The sequence below is a fragment of the Struthio camelus genome, chromosome 1, assembly GCF_040807025.1.
Source record: "Struthio camelus isolate bStrCam1 chromosome 1, bStrCam1.hap1, whole genome shotgun sequence".
NCBI lineage: Eukaryota > Metazoa > Chordata > Aves > Struthioniformes > Struthionidae > Struthio > Struthio camelus.
The window spans coordinates 131,956,486-131,977,786 of record NC_090942.1 but is presented as its reverse complement, the minus strand read 5'-3'; the positions used below and the strand labels follow the sequence as shown (position 1 = coordinate 131,977,786).

Here is a 21,301-nt window from a genome sequence, read left to right as displayed (position 1 = left end):
CCATGGTTTCTGGGGTTATTCAAATTCAGAAGTACTCAGTCAAATATCTGTTCTCCTATTACAAATTTTACCATAACATCTGAAGAAAAATGCCAAAGAACAAAGAACACCAAAATTTTCATCTTTCTGTCAAAGATATTAATCCCTGTTTACCAGAATGCTATGAAATCTCAGAATGTGGTTAGTTCTTCACTCAGTCTGAGCAATCAGAGAATATATTGTCAAAGAGTGTTCATTTTTCTCAACCTTACAAGCAAATTCAATTCCTCCTTTTGTAAAATGGGTCTGGACATAGCGCCTTTAATTTTGTTGCCTCCAGACTGCATTACTGCAGGTGGCTATAATGTGGAACTGAAGACAGATCCAAAGTATATGTTTTGTTTAAATCTGTTCCTTCAAAGGCTGCAAAACAGCATGCTATCACAGTAGGCTTGAAGGACCATGTACATGCTGGGTTAGGAACCATGAAACTGGATACCAAGGCCTCTGTGGTGGCATGCCTTTAATCAGAACCAGCTGCTCTAAAGCATTTTTTCTTGTTTTTCAGTATTCCACTCCCATGCTGAGCTAAACTCTAGAGTCTTCATTTTCAAAGGCATTCAGATTTCTGGCTCCCGCTACAGTAGATAGAAGCAATACTACAGCTGTGTTCTTGTAGGATGAGTCAGGTCACCCAGGCCAGGGTGAGATGACTGAGAAGCAGAGAAGTCAGACATGAGGGTGTGGTACACATAAAAGAAATTTAAATAAATCCCAGTTCTTAAAAATAGTCTTCAGAGCTTTCTGTCTGGGAAAAGCTTTCCCATCAGTATGCCTTTTCTTTTGCAAATATGGGTAAGGAACGAGAAGTGACCAGCTATTTCTCTTCTCTTCTTCATCTTCATTCTTAAGAAGAAGGAGAGGAGATACCCAGGAAAAGGAGGCTGGAAGGAAAGTGTTTAGCTCTCCCAGTCTGAAGCTGGGAGTTGGGAGCATCAGCTGCTGGGCTTGGCATGCTTCCATTGTCAGGCCATTGTTTTGATCCAAAAATCTATTTAAATTTTTTCCGCAGCAGTAGGCAAAATCCCCCATTCCAGAATACCGTGTTTTTTTCTGTGCAATATTAATATACTTCCCAATTGCATTCCTTTCTCATTATTACTTTATTACTTTGTTACTTCATGCCCTAAGTAGCAAGGGACGCCTATGGAAAGTTTTCAGGATCTCTTTATTCTGTTGCTGTAAGCCTCTCTGCTGTTTGCACTCCACAGTAGAAAATCTCTAGAGATCTCTAGAGTAGAAATCTCTAGAGAAAACAATGAAATATGGCAATGTGCAGTTTAACTAGAAAGAGGAAGCTGTATGTGAGGAATGAAAAGTTACGTTGAAACAATTACACTTCTTCATTTCTATTTCCTCCCTTTCTCTTACCATCTCTGGAATGAGCACTCCCTTTCTAAAAGTTAGAATACATCTGCAGCCTCTACAAATTTCTTTCAGCTCTTCACTGTCTCAAGAAGTTAGTTCTTTCAACTGATACTGCTCATATAGCTGCATTTTGTTGCAGATTTACACCGCACATCCTGGATCAACGAGATTTTTGAGCTTCTCTTTTTTACTTGACACTTCCAGTACATCTCTATTTGCACGCTTTCTCCTCATCTGATTGCAAGTTTATAAGCTCTTCTTTCCTCATGCCTCCCAATTCCCGTGATCTGACCTCATCAGCTTTTCTCTGTAATTTCATTCTAGTTTCACATTCTTCTCTCCTCCATAATCTCTTCAACGTCTACACCTCCTTTGCTAGTGATTCTTGCAGCCACCTCACTGTGCACTTCACCACACCATCGTGCAGCCCTAGTCAGCTCTCTAGGCCTGCTTTCACAAAATACTGATCATTAGCTGACTTCTCACAGTTGGTGTCTATCCAGCCCTGTCACTGCCTAGGCTCCTTTCTCACTTGTCCCTACTCAATAGTACCATGACCATTGCCTTTCCCATAGCCCTCCAATTCATCAGGTTCAATGACTTTTTTTTATCTTTAGGTACCTCCTTCCTACCCTCTCTTTCCTTTCTCACATTAATATGGTGATTGATTTTCCCTGTGCTTCAGTCATAACTTTTCAGTTTTCCTAGGTAAAGACTCTACTTTTGCAACTCACTGACTGCAGCTCCAGACACTTTTCCATATCTTTTACTTGCCATCATACATTTTCCTATGATGCCTTCATTTTTTTTCTCCTCAGAAGAACTATTGATCATCCCTAAACTAAAATTGCATGCCAGCCTTTCAGTTCTGGGACACTTTACCTTTTCTTGCTCCTACCATTCTCCTACAATTTCCCGTCCTATTTAATTAATCTCTTTTATTTGTCTCCATGACTTCATGTCCCCAGTATTGTTTCCTTTACATTTCTTCTTAATGCCTCTGAGTCTTTACCTTCACAGTAGAAAAATGTCTCATTCTCTTCTATCCTAAAAAAAAAAGGTCTTGATTCCACTCGTACCACTTGCAGCATTTCCAGTTGCTTTCCATCAACAGATACAGATGCCTCTTATCCAAACTCTCAGCTTCTGCATTCTCAATCACTACAACTTCCTCCACATATTCAGTCCTGCCTTCCTCACCCTTTTACAAAGGTTCTTTTGCTAATTTATTGTTTCGACCACATTGTTCTTGTGTCTTCATTCCTCCATGGCTATCCAGTCTCTATCACATCAAATGTGAATAAAAATAAATAGGGTGCATCCCTTTACAGCCTATCTCTATCCAACGTATCGTAAGTAAAACAAAAAATAAAAAATGATTTAACCTCAGGAAGTGTGGGTTGGATGAGTGGACAGTGAGGTGGACTGAGAACTGGCTGGATGACAGAGCTCAGAGGGTTGTGCTCCGTGGTGCAGAGTCTAGCTGGAGGCCTGTAGCTAGCAGTGTCCCCCCAGTGGTGTCAGTCCTGGGTCCAGTCTTCTTCAACTTATTCATCAGTGACCTGGATGAAGGGACACAGTGCACCCTCAGCAAGTTTGCTGATGATACTAAACTGGGAGGAGTGGTGGATACACCAGAGGGCTGTGCTGTCATTCAGAGGGACCTGGACAGGCTGGAGAGCTGGGTGGAGAGGAATCTCCTGAAGTTCAACAAAGGCAAGTGCAAGGTCCTGCACCTAGGGAGGAATAACCCCAGGCAGCAGGACAGGCTGGGGGTTGACCTGCTGGAAAGCAGCCCTGTGAGAGAAGGACCTGGGAGTGCTGGTGGACAACAAGTTAAACATGAGGCAGCAGTGTGCCCTTGTGGCCAAGAAGGCCAATGGTCTCCTGGGGTGCATTAGGCAGAGTGTTGCCAGGAGGTCAAGGGAGGGGATCCTGCCCCTCTCCTCAGCCCTGGTGAGGCCTCACCCGGAGTACTGTGTCCAGTTCTGGGCTCCCCAGTACAAGAGAGACATGGCACTGCTGGAGAGAGTCCAGCGGAGGGCTACAAAGATGATGAAGGGACTGGAGCATCTCTCCTCTGAAGAAAGGCTGCGAGAGCTGGGCCTGTTTAGCCTGGAGAAGAGAAGACTGAGGGGGCATCTGATCAATGTGTACAAGTATGTGAAGGGGGGGTGTTGAGAGGATGGGGCCAGTCTCTTCTCTATGGTCCTCACTGATAGGACAAGAGGCAATGGGCATAAATGGAAACACAGGCAGTTCCATCTGAACCTGAGGAAAAACTTCTTTCCTGTGAGGGTGACAGAGCACTGCAACAGGTTTCCAAGAGGGGTTGTGGTGTCTCTTTCCCTGGAGATATTCAAAACCCGTCTGGATGCGATGCTGGGCAGTATGCTCTAGAGGACCCTGGCTGAGCAAGGGGGTTGGACTAGATGATCTCCAGAGGTCCCTTCCAACCTCAACCATTCTGTGAAAAAAGTTACATGGAAATAGGCCCCCTCCAAAATTATCAGACTTGGATGTCTCTTGTGGGGAACTTTAATCCCAATAGGAAATCCAGAGCACATAGCTTCTCTCCAAGTTACAAGCAATCACTGAAGTTACTGTTCATACATCTGGGGCAAATTTGCTTTCTTTACTTTTCTAAGGCCTGCAAGGGCTTGCAGTTTAACTGAGAGCTTGTTGATGCCCTTCCTTACACTGAGTAATACTTTATTTTTTGACTCAGTCTATCGGGTTAAGGATTTGCAAAGAAAAGTGCTGTTTAACCGAAATAAAGATGGTATAACTTACCTATTACAAAACTTATCTTTTAAGTATTTTTTAATTTATATTTAATAGATCATTCATTCTTCTTCCTCTTCCTTTACTCCACTTGAGTTTAAAATATGCCAGTTATAACTAATAGACAAGGATCAGAGGCTGCAAGACTTCATTAGAAAAAAGAATAAACATCATAGACTTTTCCAATATGCTGCTAGTTGTTTTGTAAGCAGAATAAAGAATCACAGAATCACAGAATGGTTTAGGTTGGAAGGGACCTCTGGAGATCATCTAGGTTTGATTTGCATATTTCCAAATAGTTTGCATACGGCCTTGAATGTACAGTTACTGTGACCCATCCTGTGTAGTGGCATAAGCTGAATAAGTCTGCGTAATATTTGGCTGCTGTGAGACTGAGGCTGGGGAGGTCCAAATTCCCTGCAGAATGAAGGTGACTCACATCTGATACATGCATGGTGTAGCAAGGACAAGGGGATGTAGTAGTGATATTGGTAGTGTCTGGCAGTTGTCCTGAACCACGGTTATGTCAAGTATGAAAGTTTCTTCTTGTGGGAGGATGTTGGGATGCCTAAAAGATGAATAACTGCTATCTGGGAAGAGATGAGGGAAGCAGGAAGCTGGAATTTCCCTAGGATCATGTATCTAGTTATAAAGAAGAGTATTTGGGGAAACTGGATGTTTATCTGAAAAACAGGAGAATAAGAGAGTCAGGGTATGTTTGAGAGAACATAAAAGTAATGCTGATTAAGTCCACATGACCTTTTTGTCTCACCAGCTGCTTGCATCTGCCAGTGCATCCTATCCCTTGGCTGCAGCTGCCACCTGTTCCTTCCTTCTCTATCATTAAACCCATATCTTAGTCTAGGAGCAATAGACAGCACAAGAGTGGTGCTAGTTCTTTGGAGTATATCATATATCTTGGGGTAATTTCCAGGGTTTTTTTTAAAGAGCTCTGGATTGCTGGGACTAAGGACCACAGCCACCAGTGTTTTGCAATGCCAGAGACTGCCAGAGGCTGGTAGTTAGGACAAAGGACAGCTGTATGAGGAGAGCTGTGCAGAGCCCACGAGGGGCATGGGTGAGGGCTTCCAGTGACATGCACAGACACGGGACGACACAAGACCCCAGGAGGTCTCTTTGCTCTGTGCGCTTGGGCGATTCAGTAGCACAGTACCAAAAACTGGCTGTGACCCATGAATACTAAGGGGATGTTAGCTGCTACACACTGTCTGAATAAAGAACCTTTGGTTAATTTTTTAAAGTAGTTAGATGTTAGGGATGCATGTTTCTAGATGCACAGTTTAAATGTTTCTTGTCCGTGAATCAGTAAAAACCTGTCTTCCTGAGGCAAAGTGAGAACTAGCATGCCCTTCACCAGCTCCTCATTCACTTTGCTCTCCCAGAGACGGATGCAAAAGTGGGAGACACTTTTGAAACTATGCTGTGTAACAGTCTGATGCTAAACACTTAACTCCGATTTGTGATTGCCTAGCCCCTCTCAGGGTCAGTTATCAGCATTTTTCGGGTTGATTTTTGGTAAATGTTTTTTGATAGACTATCCTCTTCCTACTTTTTAGCTTCGACTTTTTTTTTTAATAGATACTGGCTGCATATAATCATATAATAAAATTCTGCTTGAATTATCTAGACTTTGAGGAACCGAACTGTGCATTTTTAATGTGACCTTATTAATGGAAGCAATGACCTTTCAGTAGGTGGGTTTTTTAAGTTCTCAACTGTACCTCTTTAGTCAAGCATTGTACTTCTGAAGTGACACTTCAGCCAGCTTTAGCTAAATAGGTCAACAACACCTTGACATTAATTGGTCCGAAATGCTGGCACTGACAACCTATAACCTCTGTTTCTTAAAACAGGTGATCCAGCTGTTGCTGAGCCTATCTCTGGCATGTTTAATATGTTTCTTTCTTTTGATAAATAATGTTCATTTAGAAAAGCATTGGATTTGCCACCTCTGTTAGAATGACTGTAGGCATTGTTTAAATGATTACTGGTTTTTTTTTATTGTTATACACCTATCCTCCAAACAGAATACACTTTTAGATAAGGGAGTTTGCATATAAAAATGAAAACTGGAGATGTGCATCAATGAAAACACTTTTGTCAGCTCTGCCTGGTCTAATTTTGCTCTCAGTCATAGTTCTAGCTCTTGTTACACAAAAATGATTCAGAAAAGGCTGCTGCCTGGCATCGCTATGTGACTAACGCCTTTTCTGTTCCTATTTTTCGTTTTCTGAGAAAACTCTCCTATTCCACTTCATGTTTAGTGAGGCAGTTTCACAGTTTCAGCAAAGGACCAGCTTGGTGGCTGGTGCTGACTCTGGCTGTCCCCAGAGGGTGACACAGTGGCACCGGGGCTCCCGCCATCCCGCAGCCCCCCAGGAGCCTGAGGTCTGCACTGTCACCGCTAGAGAGCATGAGCCTGTGCTGCTACGCAGATTTTTGGCTCAGCCAGTAACAGACGGCTTTGGCAGCAGGTCCCTGAGCTCTCCTGTTCAGCTGCAGCTGCAGAGGGAGTGAAGGAAAAACCATGCTGAAAGTCAAAAACTCTTTAAACTTTATGAACGTTTCAGGGTGAGCTAGCGAAATCTCGTTGTATTTTAACCACCGACGTGTTCCCTTCGGCACGGAGGAGCTGGAAACGTCTGTCTCCCCCTAGAGTTTTCTTCACCGGAAAATTGTGAAACCTATTTCCTCAGCTGCCCACAGGATCTGGGGAAGTTTCACAAACCCGGCTCTGCTAGGCTCCCCTCCGCCTCTGCAGAGATGTCTCTCCGGCACTGATGGGATGCTGTCATGGCACTGCAGTCACACATTAATCACTAAGGGATCCCCCAGATGCTTAGTGTCCTCCTGTCCCACCTTATCCACCCTCCTCCCAGCTTTCAGTGATGCTAAGGTCTGATTCTGCAGGTGAGATTAACAGGAAGAAGAGAGGTAGGGAGATTTTATGGAAGCAGGCCAAGCGCGGCGTGGTGTAAAACCCCAAACGCGAGGTGGGATGGCGAAAGGAGAGAGGGAAACCTCGGGGGACGCTGGGGAGTTTTGACATGGCAAAAGTGCCGGAGCATGAAAGGGTAAGCCTTTTGGAAAGACAAAAACTAATGTTGGGGGAAAGAGAGCCTACAATTCGGTAATAACCAGGCATTGATTCAAAATTGGGCACTGCTAATTTTCCTTGAGGCGATTTCCATTTCGGACAAGGTAGTTCACCTAACACTAAGCTTGCCAGAGAGCTCCTGAAGGGTGAAAGCAGCCCTGAGGAAGAGCTTCGCAAACATTGCTCCTTTCAGCCCTTAGAAAGCTGCTCAATATCCTGAAAAGTCTCCCTCACCCCGCTGGCATTAATGCCAGGGAGATGGCAAGCAGCCCTTCCTGATAAAGCAGCACAAAAGCAGAAGTAACATTACCACACACGAAGTAATTCTGTTTTGACTTGAAATGCTTTTTCTTTACATGTTATTTATTTTTAGGTACCCATTCTATGCTGTAAATGGTCTTCTCAGACAGTGATGTTTTTATCCAGCATAGTACAGCTCCGTAGCGGGGTCCCAGCTAGCATTAGTTGCCATGGCTCCACTGACCAGACTCCAACCATGCCTATTTACTTTAGCTGAGGAGCTGCCCATTCCCTTGGGCCAGCGCTGTGCATAATTAACACAGCTAAAGAAACTCCTACCTCTTCTGAACGCTGTCTGTAACTGTCATATCAGTCTGTCAGAGACGGTTTACTTCTGTGATTTTAGGGATGGCAAGTGGGTATGTACCAGCTGTCATAGGTACAGTTTCCTTACCGAATATAACAGGCTGCATTTAATTAGGTTTGTGGCAAGTTACTAACTTAATCAATTAGCGTGACTGCAACTGGCCTTTCTATATCTAGACACTGGATTAAAACCTTCAGTCAATTCATAACTAGAATTGAGTTGCCTCCCTGAGTCAGTAATCAATCCTCCTGAATCTATAAGAGCAATGCACACATCACCCATCCACCCTAGTAATGGAGCCATTTTACTCACTTCCAGTGAACACGGTAAAAAACAGGTAGTCCCTTCACCCCTTTCTCCCCAAGCCACTTGTACTAGCAGCAGGTTACATCCTCCGAGGGTCCTAAGTCTGAGTGAAAGCTGCAGTAGGAGGAGGAGGCTCAGGGAAGGGACAGTCCTCGATAATTCTCCATCGCTTCAATGCTTTAAGGACCATGGCCACAGGAACGAGCTAAATCTCGGGGTGCTCCCACCCAACTGCCCACATGAAGAGGGTCCAGCCTGCTGCAGCCCTGCAGCAGGTCCACCAGGGAGAACTCGGCATGCACTTTATATCCCTTCTCCTTCCCTTCTCACCAGTTCTTGGTAAGGACAAGAAATCAGAGCTGTGCAAAGACCTTCAATACAAATGCAGGAGTTATAGGTTGCTCTGATTGCAACGAATCTGTGACAAACCACCTTTCCCTCACTTTTCTGCTCCCCAAGGATTATGCTCTTCATGCTGCGCCTCCACCTTTCTGGAAGTTCACAATTTCACTGCCATGCTCATGTCCTTGGACTCTTAAGAGCACAGTTACACTGTATATAAAAAATAAAACTCCTAGATGCTATAATCAGGTTACCAGCAATGAATAATATGTTCCATAAAAAATATCTAAGGAAGGTGGTAGAACGTGCTGAAGATGTTCATAAACTATACTGCTGAGTTTCTTGACAGTTGGCCAAAATAACAACCAAATAACCAGTTATTACAGTCTCTTGACTGATTGATTACAACTTTATTTACCTTCATAAATTATCTTAGTCATATTAAAAGTCTTATTATTAGGAAGCATTGTGAGATTAGAATTCAGACTCTTCTTTCTAAAACACACTGCCCCAGCACCCGGGGCTCCATTGGCATTTTAAGAAGTTTATGTCAAAAAATCTTATCATCCAGGCTAAAAATTGATCGTTAAGTGGAGCTCCTAAAAACAGGAGGTCTCTCTCTTTAAATGTTTGACCCTGAGGCAGAAGAGGAGGGGAGGGGTGGAGAGAGGAGATGATAATCGCTTTAGATAACAGCCTGACTCATGTTATTAGCAGCCTAATTGCTATTCAAGTGCTTTTAGCCAGGAAACAGCCACACCTGGAGAAACACCTGAGCAGAGGAAGATTAGATTTAAATGGAGGAAGGACAGAGATATAAACAAACTTTCAGCCAAGCACAGTAGACAGTAAGAAATATTTGCCTACTTATACAGAAACTTCCTTAAATCTGAAAGTTAGTTGGTGTTACTTTAGGGAGCTGGATGGAGGCGGTAGGGCTTAAAATGAAGTGGGGATTTATATTCAGACAGGCGAAAGAAACCTAGCATGTTTAGGATGAAGTGGCTGGGTGCTCTCTTTTCAGGATAAGCCAGCTTCTGCAGTGATTATGGTACTTCCGTGAGTAAGATTTATGAATGCCAGTCTGGTAACATAAAATAAGATGTTTGCTTGAAAGTATGTATGGTTATGTTAGATGCTTTACTTGAGAAAGCTGTGTAAGAATGGAATGACTTGTAGTTGATTGACTGAGCTACTGTAAGTATTGGACATACCCTCTAGATGTGCTAGCCATGCTTTCTTAAACTTAAGATCTGCTTTTCCTGTCTACTGTTCTGCACTGCAGCACTATAATAGTGTTTTCCTCTGCATACCAAGCCCCAAGTTCTCAACACAGCACTTCAACATCTCAGCTCTGGGTTGTGCTGTGTAGATGAGGCAATGTTTTCACATTAGTCTAGGCAAACCTCTTGATTCTTATTCTCCAGGTGCTCTTACTACTTATTAAAGCTGTTTTCAAAATTAAGGCTGTGGCAAACTGATATTTCCTGTAATCATTGATTGCAGCCCTGCTAGCTAAGAAGAAAATCAAGACCTGGATTTTTGAGCACCAGATTGTAAAGCCAATTTCATCCATGAAGTACATGGTGCAGTAGGTAGAGTTGAGGTTTTTGCAAGAAACAATCATGTTATTTGATAAAGATGCAAAATCTTTCAGCAGGGGTATTTATTCTTGCGTACCACTAACTTATATGGCTAACTTCCAGTAGTACACACTGTCAGCAGGGAATGAACAAAAAAATCCTTTTAAAAAGTTGAATAAATATTTGTAGGAGGGAAAAATGCAATGTTTACTCACTTTTGCTTTGCAAGCCACTTCTAGAAGGACTCTAGTATATCCTTTTCTTCTAGGGTAATTTTGAAAGATTATAAAAGACTTTGAGATATCTATTGGAAAAGGATGTGCTTTGCATAACTTTCTATATATCACCACTAACACTTTTTCTTATAAATAACTTTTGTATTTCTAAATTGCATTTCATCAAAGTCTAGAAATATTATAAGCCAGAAACTCTTTCCTGAAGTGCTGAATAATAGTATTGGAGTAGGTTGCTATGGCAACAGATGTGTAGTCTCTGGATTCGCACATCAAGGGTTTTTTGGTTTTTGGATACCTTTTCAATATACAAGCAGAAAAGTATAGTGAGCTATCTCAGTAATTTTTGGAAAGAGAGCAGCAATAAAATAAACTAATATATTTACTGTATTTTTATACTTATTTTAAATATATATATATATATATACACACACACACACACACACACACACACACACATGCCTTACATCTATAAAACTAAAAATACAATAAAAATTTTGAAAAGCACAAAGGCCAAAATAGTTCTGAAACATCAAGGTGAAAACATGTGATGGATAATGATTATAAATTACTATTTGCATTATACTGATTCTTAGAAACTCAACTGATATCGAATTGGCACTAACAATGTGTTATATGCTGTGCAGATTCAAAGTAGATGGTCATCCTTGCCCACAAGGCAGGATTTTTGGTGGCCTTTTTTTGCAAAATTTTGCATGAAAAGGACCTTCTTACTAAAATACATCACGTTTGAATGATTTTGACCTATGGTACACCAATGCTTGTAACAGGAGAAGGCATTAGCTACAGACAGTAAAATTAGAAAGCGATAACAGGTCCAACCAGGAATTTGTTGCTAATTATGTGCCTGTACCTCTGCAGACCATTTTTGAGTGGTCTGTTTGAGTGGTCAGGAGTGGCTCACATCAATTTAACAGGGTTTGGGGTTTTCAATTTGGAATTTTCTTAACAGAATTGAATTCTTCCCCCTTTGTTATCTCTCTCCCTACATGATCTAATCTATTAGAAGCCCTAAAATAGGCTATTGTATGTGCTAGTTATTCAATATTCAATTTTTAACCCAAAGAGTAAGTTTTCATTAAGTTTGCCCTGCTTTTTGACTTGTGTTCCAAAACTGCAGGTCTGCAAAAAGCTGGCAAACATGGTGCCTGTATGTGATTGCAGGCCACCAGCATCCTTGGTTGAAATTCTGCTCAGTGCAAAATGCACAGATGCACATAAATCCATGCACACGGTTGCTAATGGAGTCTATTGGGAAACAGAAATGTTACTCAGATCACAAAAAGGGATGGTAGTTTCTGAATAGAAAGACTTGTTCTGAATAGAACAAGTAGTTAATACAGAGGAAGCTGTAAAGTGTTTTTCATTTCTTATGTCTAAGAACAGATTATAAAAGCATCTGTCAGGGATGTCATAAGCAGAGTTCGCTTTGGGGGCAGGAAAATGGACCATTTTTGTGGCTCTATAATCGCTGTGACTGTGTTTGCATAGGCATAAGTCTTTGGTTCACACAGACCCACAGACAACATGACAGATTCCAAAGAGAGGAGGAAAGTAAAAATGAATTGTCTAGCACTTGGGGAAGAAAGAAAATACCTGAACACTTAGAGTATCATATGCTTTTAGTTATTCTTCTACCAAAACTTTTTAATGTTTGGGGCTCACTGAAAAAAGCCTTTGGAAGCTCTTTCAAAAAAAATTTTTTTTTTCTTTTTAACTGTAAATCTTCTGATCCATGGTATAGGCTGCGCCATACAGATATTAAATAAGTAATGATATTTACTGGAAGGCTTAAATTGAGTGGTAGCCTGAAAACATTTTTACAAAGCAGCAAGATGTCTTCAGAGAAAAATCTAATACTTGACTTTGCAGTTAGCATGTTTGCAGAATATAAAAGCTTTCTAATACTATGCATTAGTGTTGCTATATTGGGAAATATGCAAGCTAGGTGTGCTAATTTCTGAGGATATTTTTTCACTGGCTATTTGTAAGAAGCGGCTAATGACAATGTCTTTGGCCTTGGTGGTCTCCATATTCCTCTCTCGTGATATCTGCATGCTTATTTGATCTACGTTAGTCATGATAAGCTCAGAGGCCAGGATCTGAGTGGGGGATGCCCTGTTTACTGTGCTATCCATGATATACTGTTTATACAGCTCCACCAGCTTCTGTTCTAGGTAGTCGTTCAGGGCCGAGTCGGAGAGGGGCTGGTGGTGTGGCACTAAACTTGCTGCTCGCCAGCACGATGAGTAGCCTTGGGCTGCTTTGCGACTGATGTCGCTGGGGGGAACTCTCATTGACTCCATGGGCGATGGGATCTCTGAGGACTCCAAGAAGGGACCTATCCCGCTGTCGCAGGTAAAATCTGTTGCTACTGAGCTAATAGGCATCACATAGTCCCCAGCTATGTGCAAATCATTGTAGTTCTTGCAAATGCTTTTACAGGAAGATGGAACCAGGTAGGCATCTTTTCTCGTCAGCCCTTCACAGACGTCCATAGCTGGAGGTGTCTGCCCCTCAGATGCTGGGTGTGAAGTAGGCTGTGGGAGGTTATCTTTCTGCTTACTGATGTGCTTGCTGCCTTTAGAGTGGACTGAGGAAATAAATTTGCCAGCAGATCTGCATCTCTGAAAGATACTTTTTCCTTGTGCTTCGTCCGTGGAAGAGTGCTTGAAGCCGCACATGGACCTCATCTCACATGTCACTTCCTCTGCTGCTCTCTCTCTGTAGAGCTCAGAGTTGAAGTGATCTTCACAAAGGTAGGTGATTCTGTAAAGGTAACCTTCTGACAACATCCTTGGGAAGAGAGGAAAGGAATCGTAAAGGACCAAATCGGGTTGTTACTACTGAGAATCAATCAACAGACAGAAAATTAACAAGAACCATTAGTTCATTTCAAAATCACTGAGTAGCGATTACACTTGCAAATCCATTGCTAGCTGCAGAGAGGGGTTTCTGATTCAGACAGTAACAAGAGTGCCTCTACGCTAGATGACTTGAGTGAATGAGTGAAGTGATCAGCTAGTCTCCTTCTTATGCTGTTAATCACATTGAAATGTTTTAAGCATTACATATTTATGCTATGCACAACATAGCCAATAGCTAGTGGGTTGGGAAGAGAGGAATAAAAGTGTTTTTTTCAGTAATACCTGGCATAATGGTTTACATTTAAATACTTATGGTTTTTCCCTTCCCTTCTCTTTAGTGAGAAGCCAAGTGTTTTGTTTTTTTTCCTCCCTTTCTTCTTATGCTTTGAAGTGACTTTCACTGTGTGGTTTGTCACCTGCCTCTGAATTATTTTTATATGAAATGCTTATTAAGAAGGGGTATAACCCCTTCTTTTCAAGCCTGATCTGTGATTGTAGCTGTGAGTGCTTTTTCAGTTAAAATTCTCAAATTATTAAATTATTACATGTTTCTACATGCTGAGCAGGATAAAATTGTCTCTAACTTTGAAGCTTAATGAGTGTAGATGTCCACAATTAAGGATATTGCCCATCTCCCCTTAAAGCCGGAGGAGAAAGCAAGGTGTTTTGGAGGCATGATTCATCTGACCTGTTTTAGATACCTTTATCAGAATGAAACAAATCGTGCCCTAGATACACTTATCTCTCTCCAGTTACTATAAAGGGATCTTAAACTGACTACCCTAGATGCAGAAATCTGCAGTGTACTTTTGATAAGACACGTTCCAACGCAGTGAGTTCCCATAGGAAGATACATGTGCCTAAGAAGTACTTCAGCTCCTTAACTCTTGATTTAGGCATGAGTATTGCCAGCTCTGTAATCAGTTTCCATCGCAGTCCAGCAAAGGCACAAGTGGGCTCTGGCAATCACTAACTCTCTCTGGTCTCTGAGCAGGCAGCACAGCGTCAAAAGGTGTTCAGATGTGTTCGCACCAAAAGACAGGACTTAAAGTAAGGACGTGCATGCGTCTACATATTAGCAAATGTTCTACCCAGCTGCTAGGAGTTCCACTACTGTATAATTGCTCTTAACTCCACCTGAGCGTTTTGTTTTGTTTTTTAAGCAAATGGCAAGGTGATAACCTCTGGGAAAGATGTCATAAAGATGTTTCATGTGGTTCAGCAAAGAGTAAGCAAATCTTTAAAAATGATTTGGACTTCTCTTTCTATGGTATGAAATACTTTGTGTGATAAATGAAGAAATAGATTATTCACAATTAAAACAAAGACTTCTTCATTTATCTATTAATCTAACTATATCTTCTTAATCCTTATGAATACTGTCTGTGCAGATATGAGCATGTCCCAGTTACTTGTCAGTTTGCTTGAACATTTCAAAACACCCGCTACAAAGGAGCACCAGAACTAGAACGTATTTGCACAAGCTGCCAGAGAGGAGGTAGCATCTCTGGCAAATACCATACCACCCATGCTGCTTTTTTGCTCTTTTACAAGAGCAAAAAGACTTTCAGTTCTCTGTAAGGCATTTCGTGTGTTAGTTACCAGTGCAAAATGCTGCACTAATAATTAATGTTGGCTAAATCCTGTCTTACTATGGATATAGTCTTTATTTGGAGTTGGAAACAAGACAACATGAGAGAAGACTTTTCTCAGATGAAAAATCACTTCTGAACTACGAGGGAGGAGGCATGAGAAAATCAACTTCAGAAGGAAATATTCATGAAAGTTAAATGTCTCCAAACACTTGCTTTAGAGAAGCTGGGTCCTTTCTGCTGTTGCAAGTAGTGTGGGATTTTCTGTGGACTGCAATAACCCTGGCAAATAGGATATGGGGAGAGGGATGAACTGAGACCCATGGAGGTATAAAAGAGTGGAAATTGGTTTTCCATGAAGTCAATATTAATGATGTATAATCTACTTACATGAGAGGCCATCCCCACCCCCAAAAAACATATTTGGGGCTTGGCATTCATTCAAGGATGCTTGCTTAGGTCTTAGGCATGATTAAGCTTTTACCACAGAAATCTTGCTCTAGTTAGAAACTGATCTCACTTTTCTCCTCCCTTTTTCTCCTTTTGCAGTGCAAAAGGCTCTTCCCCTGGGTCTGTAGCCCAGATGGCTTTATTGTGACGTTTTCACTACCTTACACTGGCGTGACTCTGGAACGGTTATACATTTATTCCTAGGTTTATTTTTAATATTGATTCTGAGAAATGAGTGAGAACGACATATTGTCTATTCATGTTTCAACTAACATTACATAAAGCCATTTGCATTCAGGTAGCATGTGACACTTATCTTTTCTGCTAGCCAGATGTATCTTGTTTCTATCATAAGGTGATACATTAGGGAAATGAAACTGTTAGTTTCATTTCTCTGCACTACATTCTGCAGTACTTATTTAAGAGTCTTAGAGCATGCAGTTTGAGGTGGGAGTGAAAACAAAAGAACTGGGAAATTCAAAAGTTCAGGCTCACATCATGCTCAAAAACTCTCTCTTTGGCTGGATAAGTTATCAGCTTCCCCTCAGAAACTGGCTATTGTTCTAATCTGACAACATTCCCAACTCTGCAAGGAAATATAATCAAAGTTCTGTTGAGAGCCTGAATGCAGAAGTGAGGTGCATATGTGTTTCTTCTCTGGTCCTCATACTTACTATAATATATATCCATACAGAATGGAGTTGTTGCCTCACTACCAATGGCTGTTCACACAATTGTCCCAGCTTTAATTCTTGCATTTTACATGGGATAAGGGTTACTGATTTCCTTAATTCTACTTTCCCATGTCCCACCTCTTCTTAATCCCCCTTCCATGCCATGTGTGTATACATATATGTATATATACACAACAAGATTCCAAGTGCACATAGATTATATACAATGCCTTTCAATATTTTGGGTCTCGTGGTGTCCTTTCAACCACATTAACTTCCCTTTTCCTGAAAATAATTGTATGACTTCCATTGCACAGGGACAGACAGTCTAATTTACAGTTTTTATGATTCACCTTGCACACAAGATGTAGAAGGGGATTTTTCTTTGGATGGTTACTGCCTTGGTAATAGGAATAAACTACATCATATATGAACATAATGAAGGGATAATACGGGTTTTGTTGCGCAGTCTTTACTATTTTACACAGTCTTTAGCACTTTGATGTGACTTTAAAAATGCCCTTGACTTCTGTGGGGTATTTGAGTCCTTCAGTGGAAGAAAAGCTCAAAGGCAGAATGAATGTATAAAGCCAACAGTGTTGCCAAGTATTTGCCAAGTGGTAGCAAATTTGCTAGGATATAAAGCTTGGAGCTGGGGCAAATCTTTGCATAAAGGTCTAAGATCAGAATATGGGAGCAAGTAAATAGAATGGAAGTACTTGGGTCAGGATAAGCAAAAAGCTTGAGGAAAGCCTGAGAAATGTACACAAAGAGACATGATAAATGTGCTTTTTGCACAAAAACTTGAACAACATGAAAAGCTGCTAGGGAGAGCAGAAAGAATGTGGTGCCCTCTGGGATCACAGCTCGGTGAGAAAAGGGACATCCTTCTATGCTGCAAAAGCAGGGGGAGGGGAATGAAAAGCGCACCAAGAGGTCCCTTGGACACAGTATACATGGCTCTCAGCTCCCTGAGTGATGCTCTCAGTTGCACTAAAGTTGTGCTGTTGGTAGTGGGAGTTCAAGTGACAGTGCAGGTTGTAGCTCAGGGAAGTTCTAGCTGACTTACTACACGGAGCCCAGATGGTAAAGTTTCCCTGTCTTGAAGGTGGCTCCACCTTCAGTATTTTCTTCCCATTTTAACACACTTCAGTTAGTTTTGGGATCCACCTTAGGTTTCAGGACATAGGTGTGAGAGTTACCCTGGCAAGTAGCATAGCTGAAGCGGCAAGCCCATGCAATGCTTTCCACCAGGGCTGAAGCAAAACAGCCCCCATGAAGCCTCCATGCGTGGAAATCAGGAGTGAAGAAGATAGTATAATGAGCTATGTAAATGGATGAGTCTAGTCTTTCCTTAATACCTAAAATCTACTCATTTTGGAGTATGGACCCCATTAGACAAGGAGTAAATGTAATATAGGCTGCTATAGCTAGCTGCCCTGGCTAAGCAGGGCTTCTGCATAAGCATCCCAGCTCTACCTGCTGCCTGGGTAGCTTCCTCCTCTGCTGCTGCTCTGGAAAATCTTGGATCTGTGGGACTGTGCCGTGGTCTCTTACAGCGGCAGCAGTCGTGAGCCTTACCCACCTGACTGACTTGCCCCCTCCCCACCACTTGCCTTGAAGTCAGACCCTGCTGTCTGCCCGCAGAGGAATATGTGAGCCCCACTCCTCCTCTTGGCTCACGTGGCAACAGTTCAAGAAACGCAGGGTAGTTTGGAGTGGCTTTCCCACGAGGGAAGCAAAGGTGGTTTTGAGGGGGAGCAAAGAGAAAAGACTGAGAGGATGAGAATCCCATGCTTCAAGAGAAGGGAGGAATTGCCTGGAAGAATTGGCTGAAGGAAGCAATAGAGGGCCTTCCCCACCAAGAATACAATACAGTTTATTTGTGTACTGTAATATTGAATATTTTTGTTAGATAAGTGTCTACCCATTTTTAATCCTGCTAAATTGACAGTAGTGAGCTTTAGGAGCAGCTGATTATTTTCATCTAAAAACATACCTTCTTAATACGTTGTATCTTTAAATAAGTAGAGTTTCTGGGGACAAGCTTCCATAACAATAAAATGAAAACTGTATCTGTATAAATATAACTCCTTGACCTCTTAAATCATTTCCTACTCAGTTCTGTCTTATCAGTTTGAGTCCCTTGAAGACTTGTACAGAGTACCTGAGCAAATCAGATTTGTAGCCCATTTGTCATTTTCCACACTTTCCTTAATCATCTATACCCATGCTGGGTTGTTTTGGGACGCCATCGTTCCCATCTGATAGCATTTTACATCTAATATGCATGGCTGTAAGAAACAACATGAAACGTGAGGCAGGAAAGCATCAGGCTGCATGTTGGTAAGGATGACTTGATTATATGATACTTCTACACTGAAGTTTTATGTCTTTCTGGGGTGGAAATCATGTCCTGTTTCTAGACTTCTGTGTATATTTTGAGTTGTTAGTTGTTATGACCGAACTATTTCTACTGAAATATGTTGCATCTACACAGCTGAAGTAAAGGGGAAGTTCATATGTGCTGTTACAGAAGAGTACACTTTCTAGAAGTGGAAAGAATAAATGGTAAAGCAAGAAACAGAAAAGGCTGAAGGGGTTTCCCAGGAGGAGTAAGGGAAACACAGACAGCACAGACAGCTGCACAGGCACCATTAAAATGTTAAAGCCACATCTGCTGTAGAGTTTTTAAAGAAAAGGAGGGGAAGCTGGGGGTGCATGTGTGTGTGTATACACGCATTTTGCGGTGAATTTGCAGCAAACCAGGAAATTTGCTGTGAATCATGAAAATACAATGATAAAATTTCTTTGTTTCTACTTCCTAACAGGTTTCATTCAGGAAAGTCTTAACTTTTTTGTGTGAAGTGTTTTTTAATATGTGATTCCTACATTTCTATATATGATGCCTATTTTTGTTTTTAGTCTACTTGTAGAGTATTCCACTTCTAAGACATGGTTTGGACAGTATGCTAACATACAAAGGTGAATAAAAGTGCCATAATCGTGATAAAAGCAATACACCTGGCAAGAGTCCCCTTAAAGTATTCCAGAATAGATACTATTTAGCATGATTTTGTGACAATGTTCAGAAAGATCAGAGGAACAGTTAGACCTTTCTTGTTTAAATTTTTGAGACCTATTTCAGACGAAACATAGCAAATTGTACTTCTGAAGATGGTGCCTTTGACTATTATTATTATTATTAATTCTTAAGGCAGCAGAAATTGCATATGGACAGAGTCCGAGTCTCTGCAAAAAAACATTATGTTCAAGGTAGTCAGAGAAAGTATATCTTCCTTTTACCAACTACAAGCTGTGGATCCACAGCAACAGGCCAAGCCACATTGATAACGAAGAGCAATATTTTCATATATTTATACAATACATGGTATATTTTAAGTTCTTACCTCCAAGGACACAGCAGCAGATCATGTACAAAAAAATCTGTCTTCCAACTAATTTAGAGCTTCCTGTAGGTCTGTCCGACCCTAAAATGCGATGTTCTGTTTTTATTGCTATTTTTAAGTATACTTCTAAGATATGTTTGATTTCTAATCCTCCATAGCGTAGAAGTATAGAAAGAAAGTCTCTTAAGAGATGAAGGTTTTTATAACTGACTCTACCACAACATGCTTGACGGACTTCCTCTTTTATGTCTAAATGAAACTTTGTTGTGAAACTGTGTATTGTTAAAATAGCTGATTGCAACATATTCAGCTCATGCAGCCAGACTTCTCTTTGTTAACTCTTATACAAGAAGAAAAGCTAGCAAATTAAACAACTAGAACACTTTTAGAGACTGCTAATAAATTGTTAACATTTTACCAATTTATGGTGTACCCCATTTCATCCATTTTCTGTCATTTTCTCTTTAATTGAAACAATAACACATCTATTAAATAGATATGTCAAGATTGTAATGGCAGAGAGATACAAACACTGACATGCCAAAGCAGAAATGCCCTTCATAGAAGATCAGCTTTGTTGTCTTACCTCTCCGAAGAGTCTGTGTTACACCCTGTTGCATCTCAGTTTCCAAAAAACCATCACAGCTCAGTTGGTTCATCTGATTTGATTTCTGGGATATCTACGAAACTTTTAACAGGCGTTCATAAGGAGAATCAGACTTGCCGTGCTCTCAGTAGCCTCAATGACTGCCACATCCAGTCGGACAGCTTGCCTTAGTATGGCAGTACATCAAAGTAGCTTAGACAAGTGGGACTTCACCCTCCAGGCTTGGGGTGAATAGACAGTGGAAAAAGGCTTTGAGACAGGTGCTGGAGTACTCCTCAAAGGACAGAGGACATGTCCTGTTTGATGGATGCAGTTGGACTGTTTGAATTACTCCTAATAGGATCACAGAAGTTGCTTGAAAAGGCATCATCAGGCATCCATACATCACAGACATAAAAGCAATTGACTTTCATTCTCCGTTTTTGAACTTTATCGTTAAGGAGCTATTGGCTGGGGGTTTTTTTGTTTCTCTCAGAAGTGTAGAACTCTGTCAGGCAAAAACCATGTTGTAGCACAATAATTCTACTAAAACCGTTTGCAAAAATTGAGAGCAATCAAGACATGTATGTATGTTAGTCTGGAGCACTGCTGAGAGAATGAAAACCTTCCTGATACCTCATCTATTCAATAGTAACTGGACAGTGCTATCAGATGATTTTGACTTCATGTTATGAATTTTTCACAGAGCCCAATGCTAAGACAGTGAAGCAAAGATTGCTACCAAAAAAAAAATGCAGAGTGCATAGTGCAGTCTTTCATATCTCACACATTAAACCTTTGAAGCTCTAATGTCTTAGACCTCATCTTATCCTGTCTCCAAACTAATTTGACCCTGTTTTTCCACATAGTCTAGATTTAAATGTGATTGGAACAAAAATCCAAAGGCACATGTGTCATTCTGGATCTAGGCCCAATCTGTACATTGTAAGTTATACAATAGTTAAATGATACTGGACACATTCAGATGTAATGCCAGTATTGGCAGTGTCTGTAAAGCACAGAAGCTGGACAAAATTGACAATCTAATGCAAATCTCTAGACCTCTTTGCTGCAAAACGTACTCCCTGTGGGAACAATGCTGTTGTGGTAATAGATGACTCTGTGTGCATGTGTGGGCGTGTTATTGCTGCATTCTTTTTCTCTGATCCTTTATCAATGCTATGGACCTTGTCAAATTTATCCTACTGAAGTCGATCCAAGCGTCACCAGTCTTATTTTGACTCTATATCTAAATAAGGCATCTCCAAAATATTTTTGTACATGTGTTCAAATAGAGAGCAACACTGAGAGGTTTGGGGTT

General features: G+C 41.2%; 1 protein-coding gene across 1 annotated transcript; it reads right to left on the bottom strand.

Moving 5' to 3' along the window:
• Nucleotides 1-10,816: 10,816 nt before the first annotated feature.
• Nucleotides 10,817-19,628, bottom strand: TASL (TLR adaptor interacting with endolysosomal SLC15A4). The gene is made up of 2 exons (XM_009683922.2): nucleotides 19,395-19,628; nucleotides 10,817-13,197 (listed from the first exon to the last, which is right to left on the bottom strand). The coding sequence occupies exon 2, from the start codon at nucleotides 13,194-13,196 to the stop codon at nucleotides 12,309-12,311; it is 888 nt and encodes a 295-aa protein (XP_009682217.2). The 5' UTR covers nucleotide 13,197; nucleotides 19,395-19,628; the 3' UTR covers nucleotides 10,817-12,308.
• Between the last annotated feature and the right edge of the window lie 1,673 nt (nucleotides 19,629-21,301).

Excerpts from the sequence above, each read along its gene's own strand:
- TASL (XM_009683922.2), bottom strand. The coding sequence starts at position 13,196 with ATGTTGTCAGAAGGTTACCTTTACAGAATCACCTACCTTTGTGAAGAT.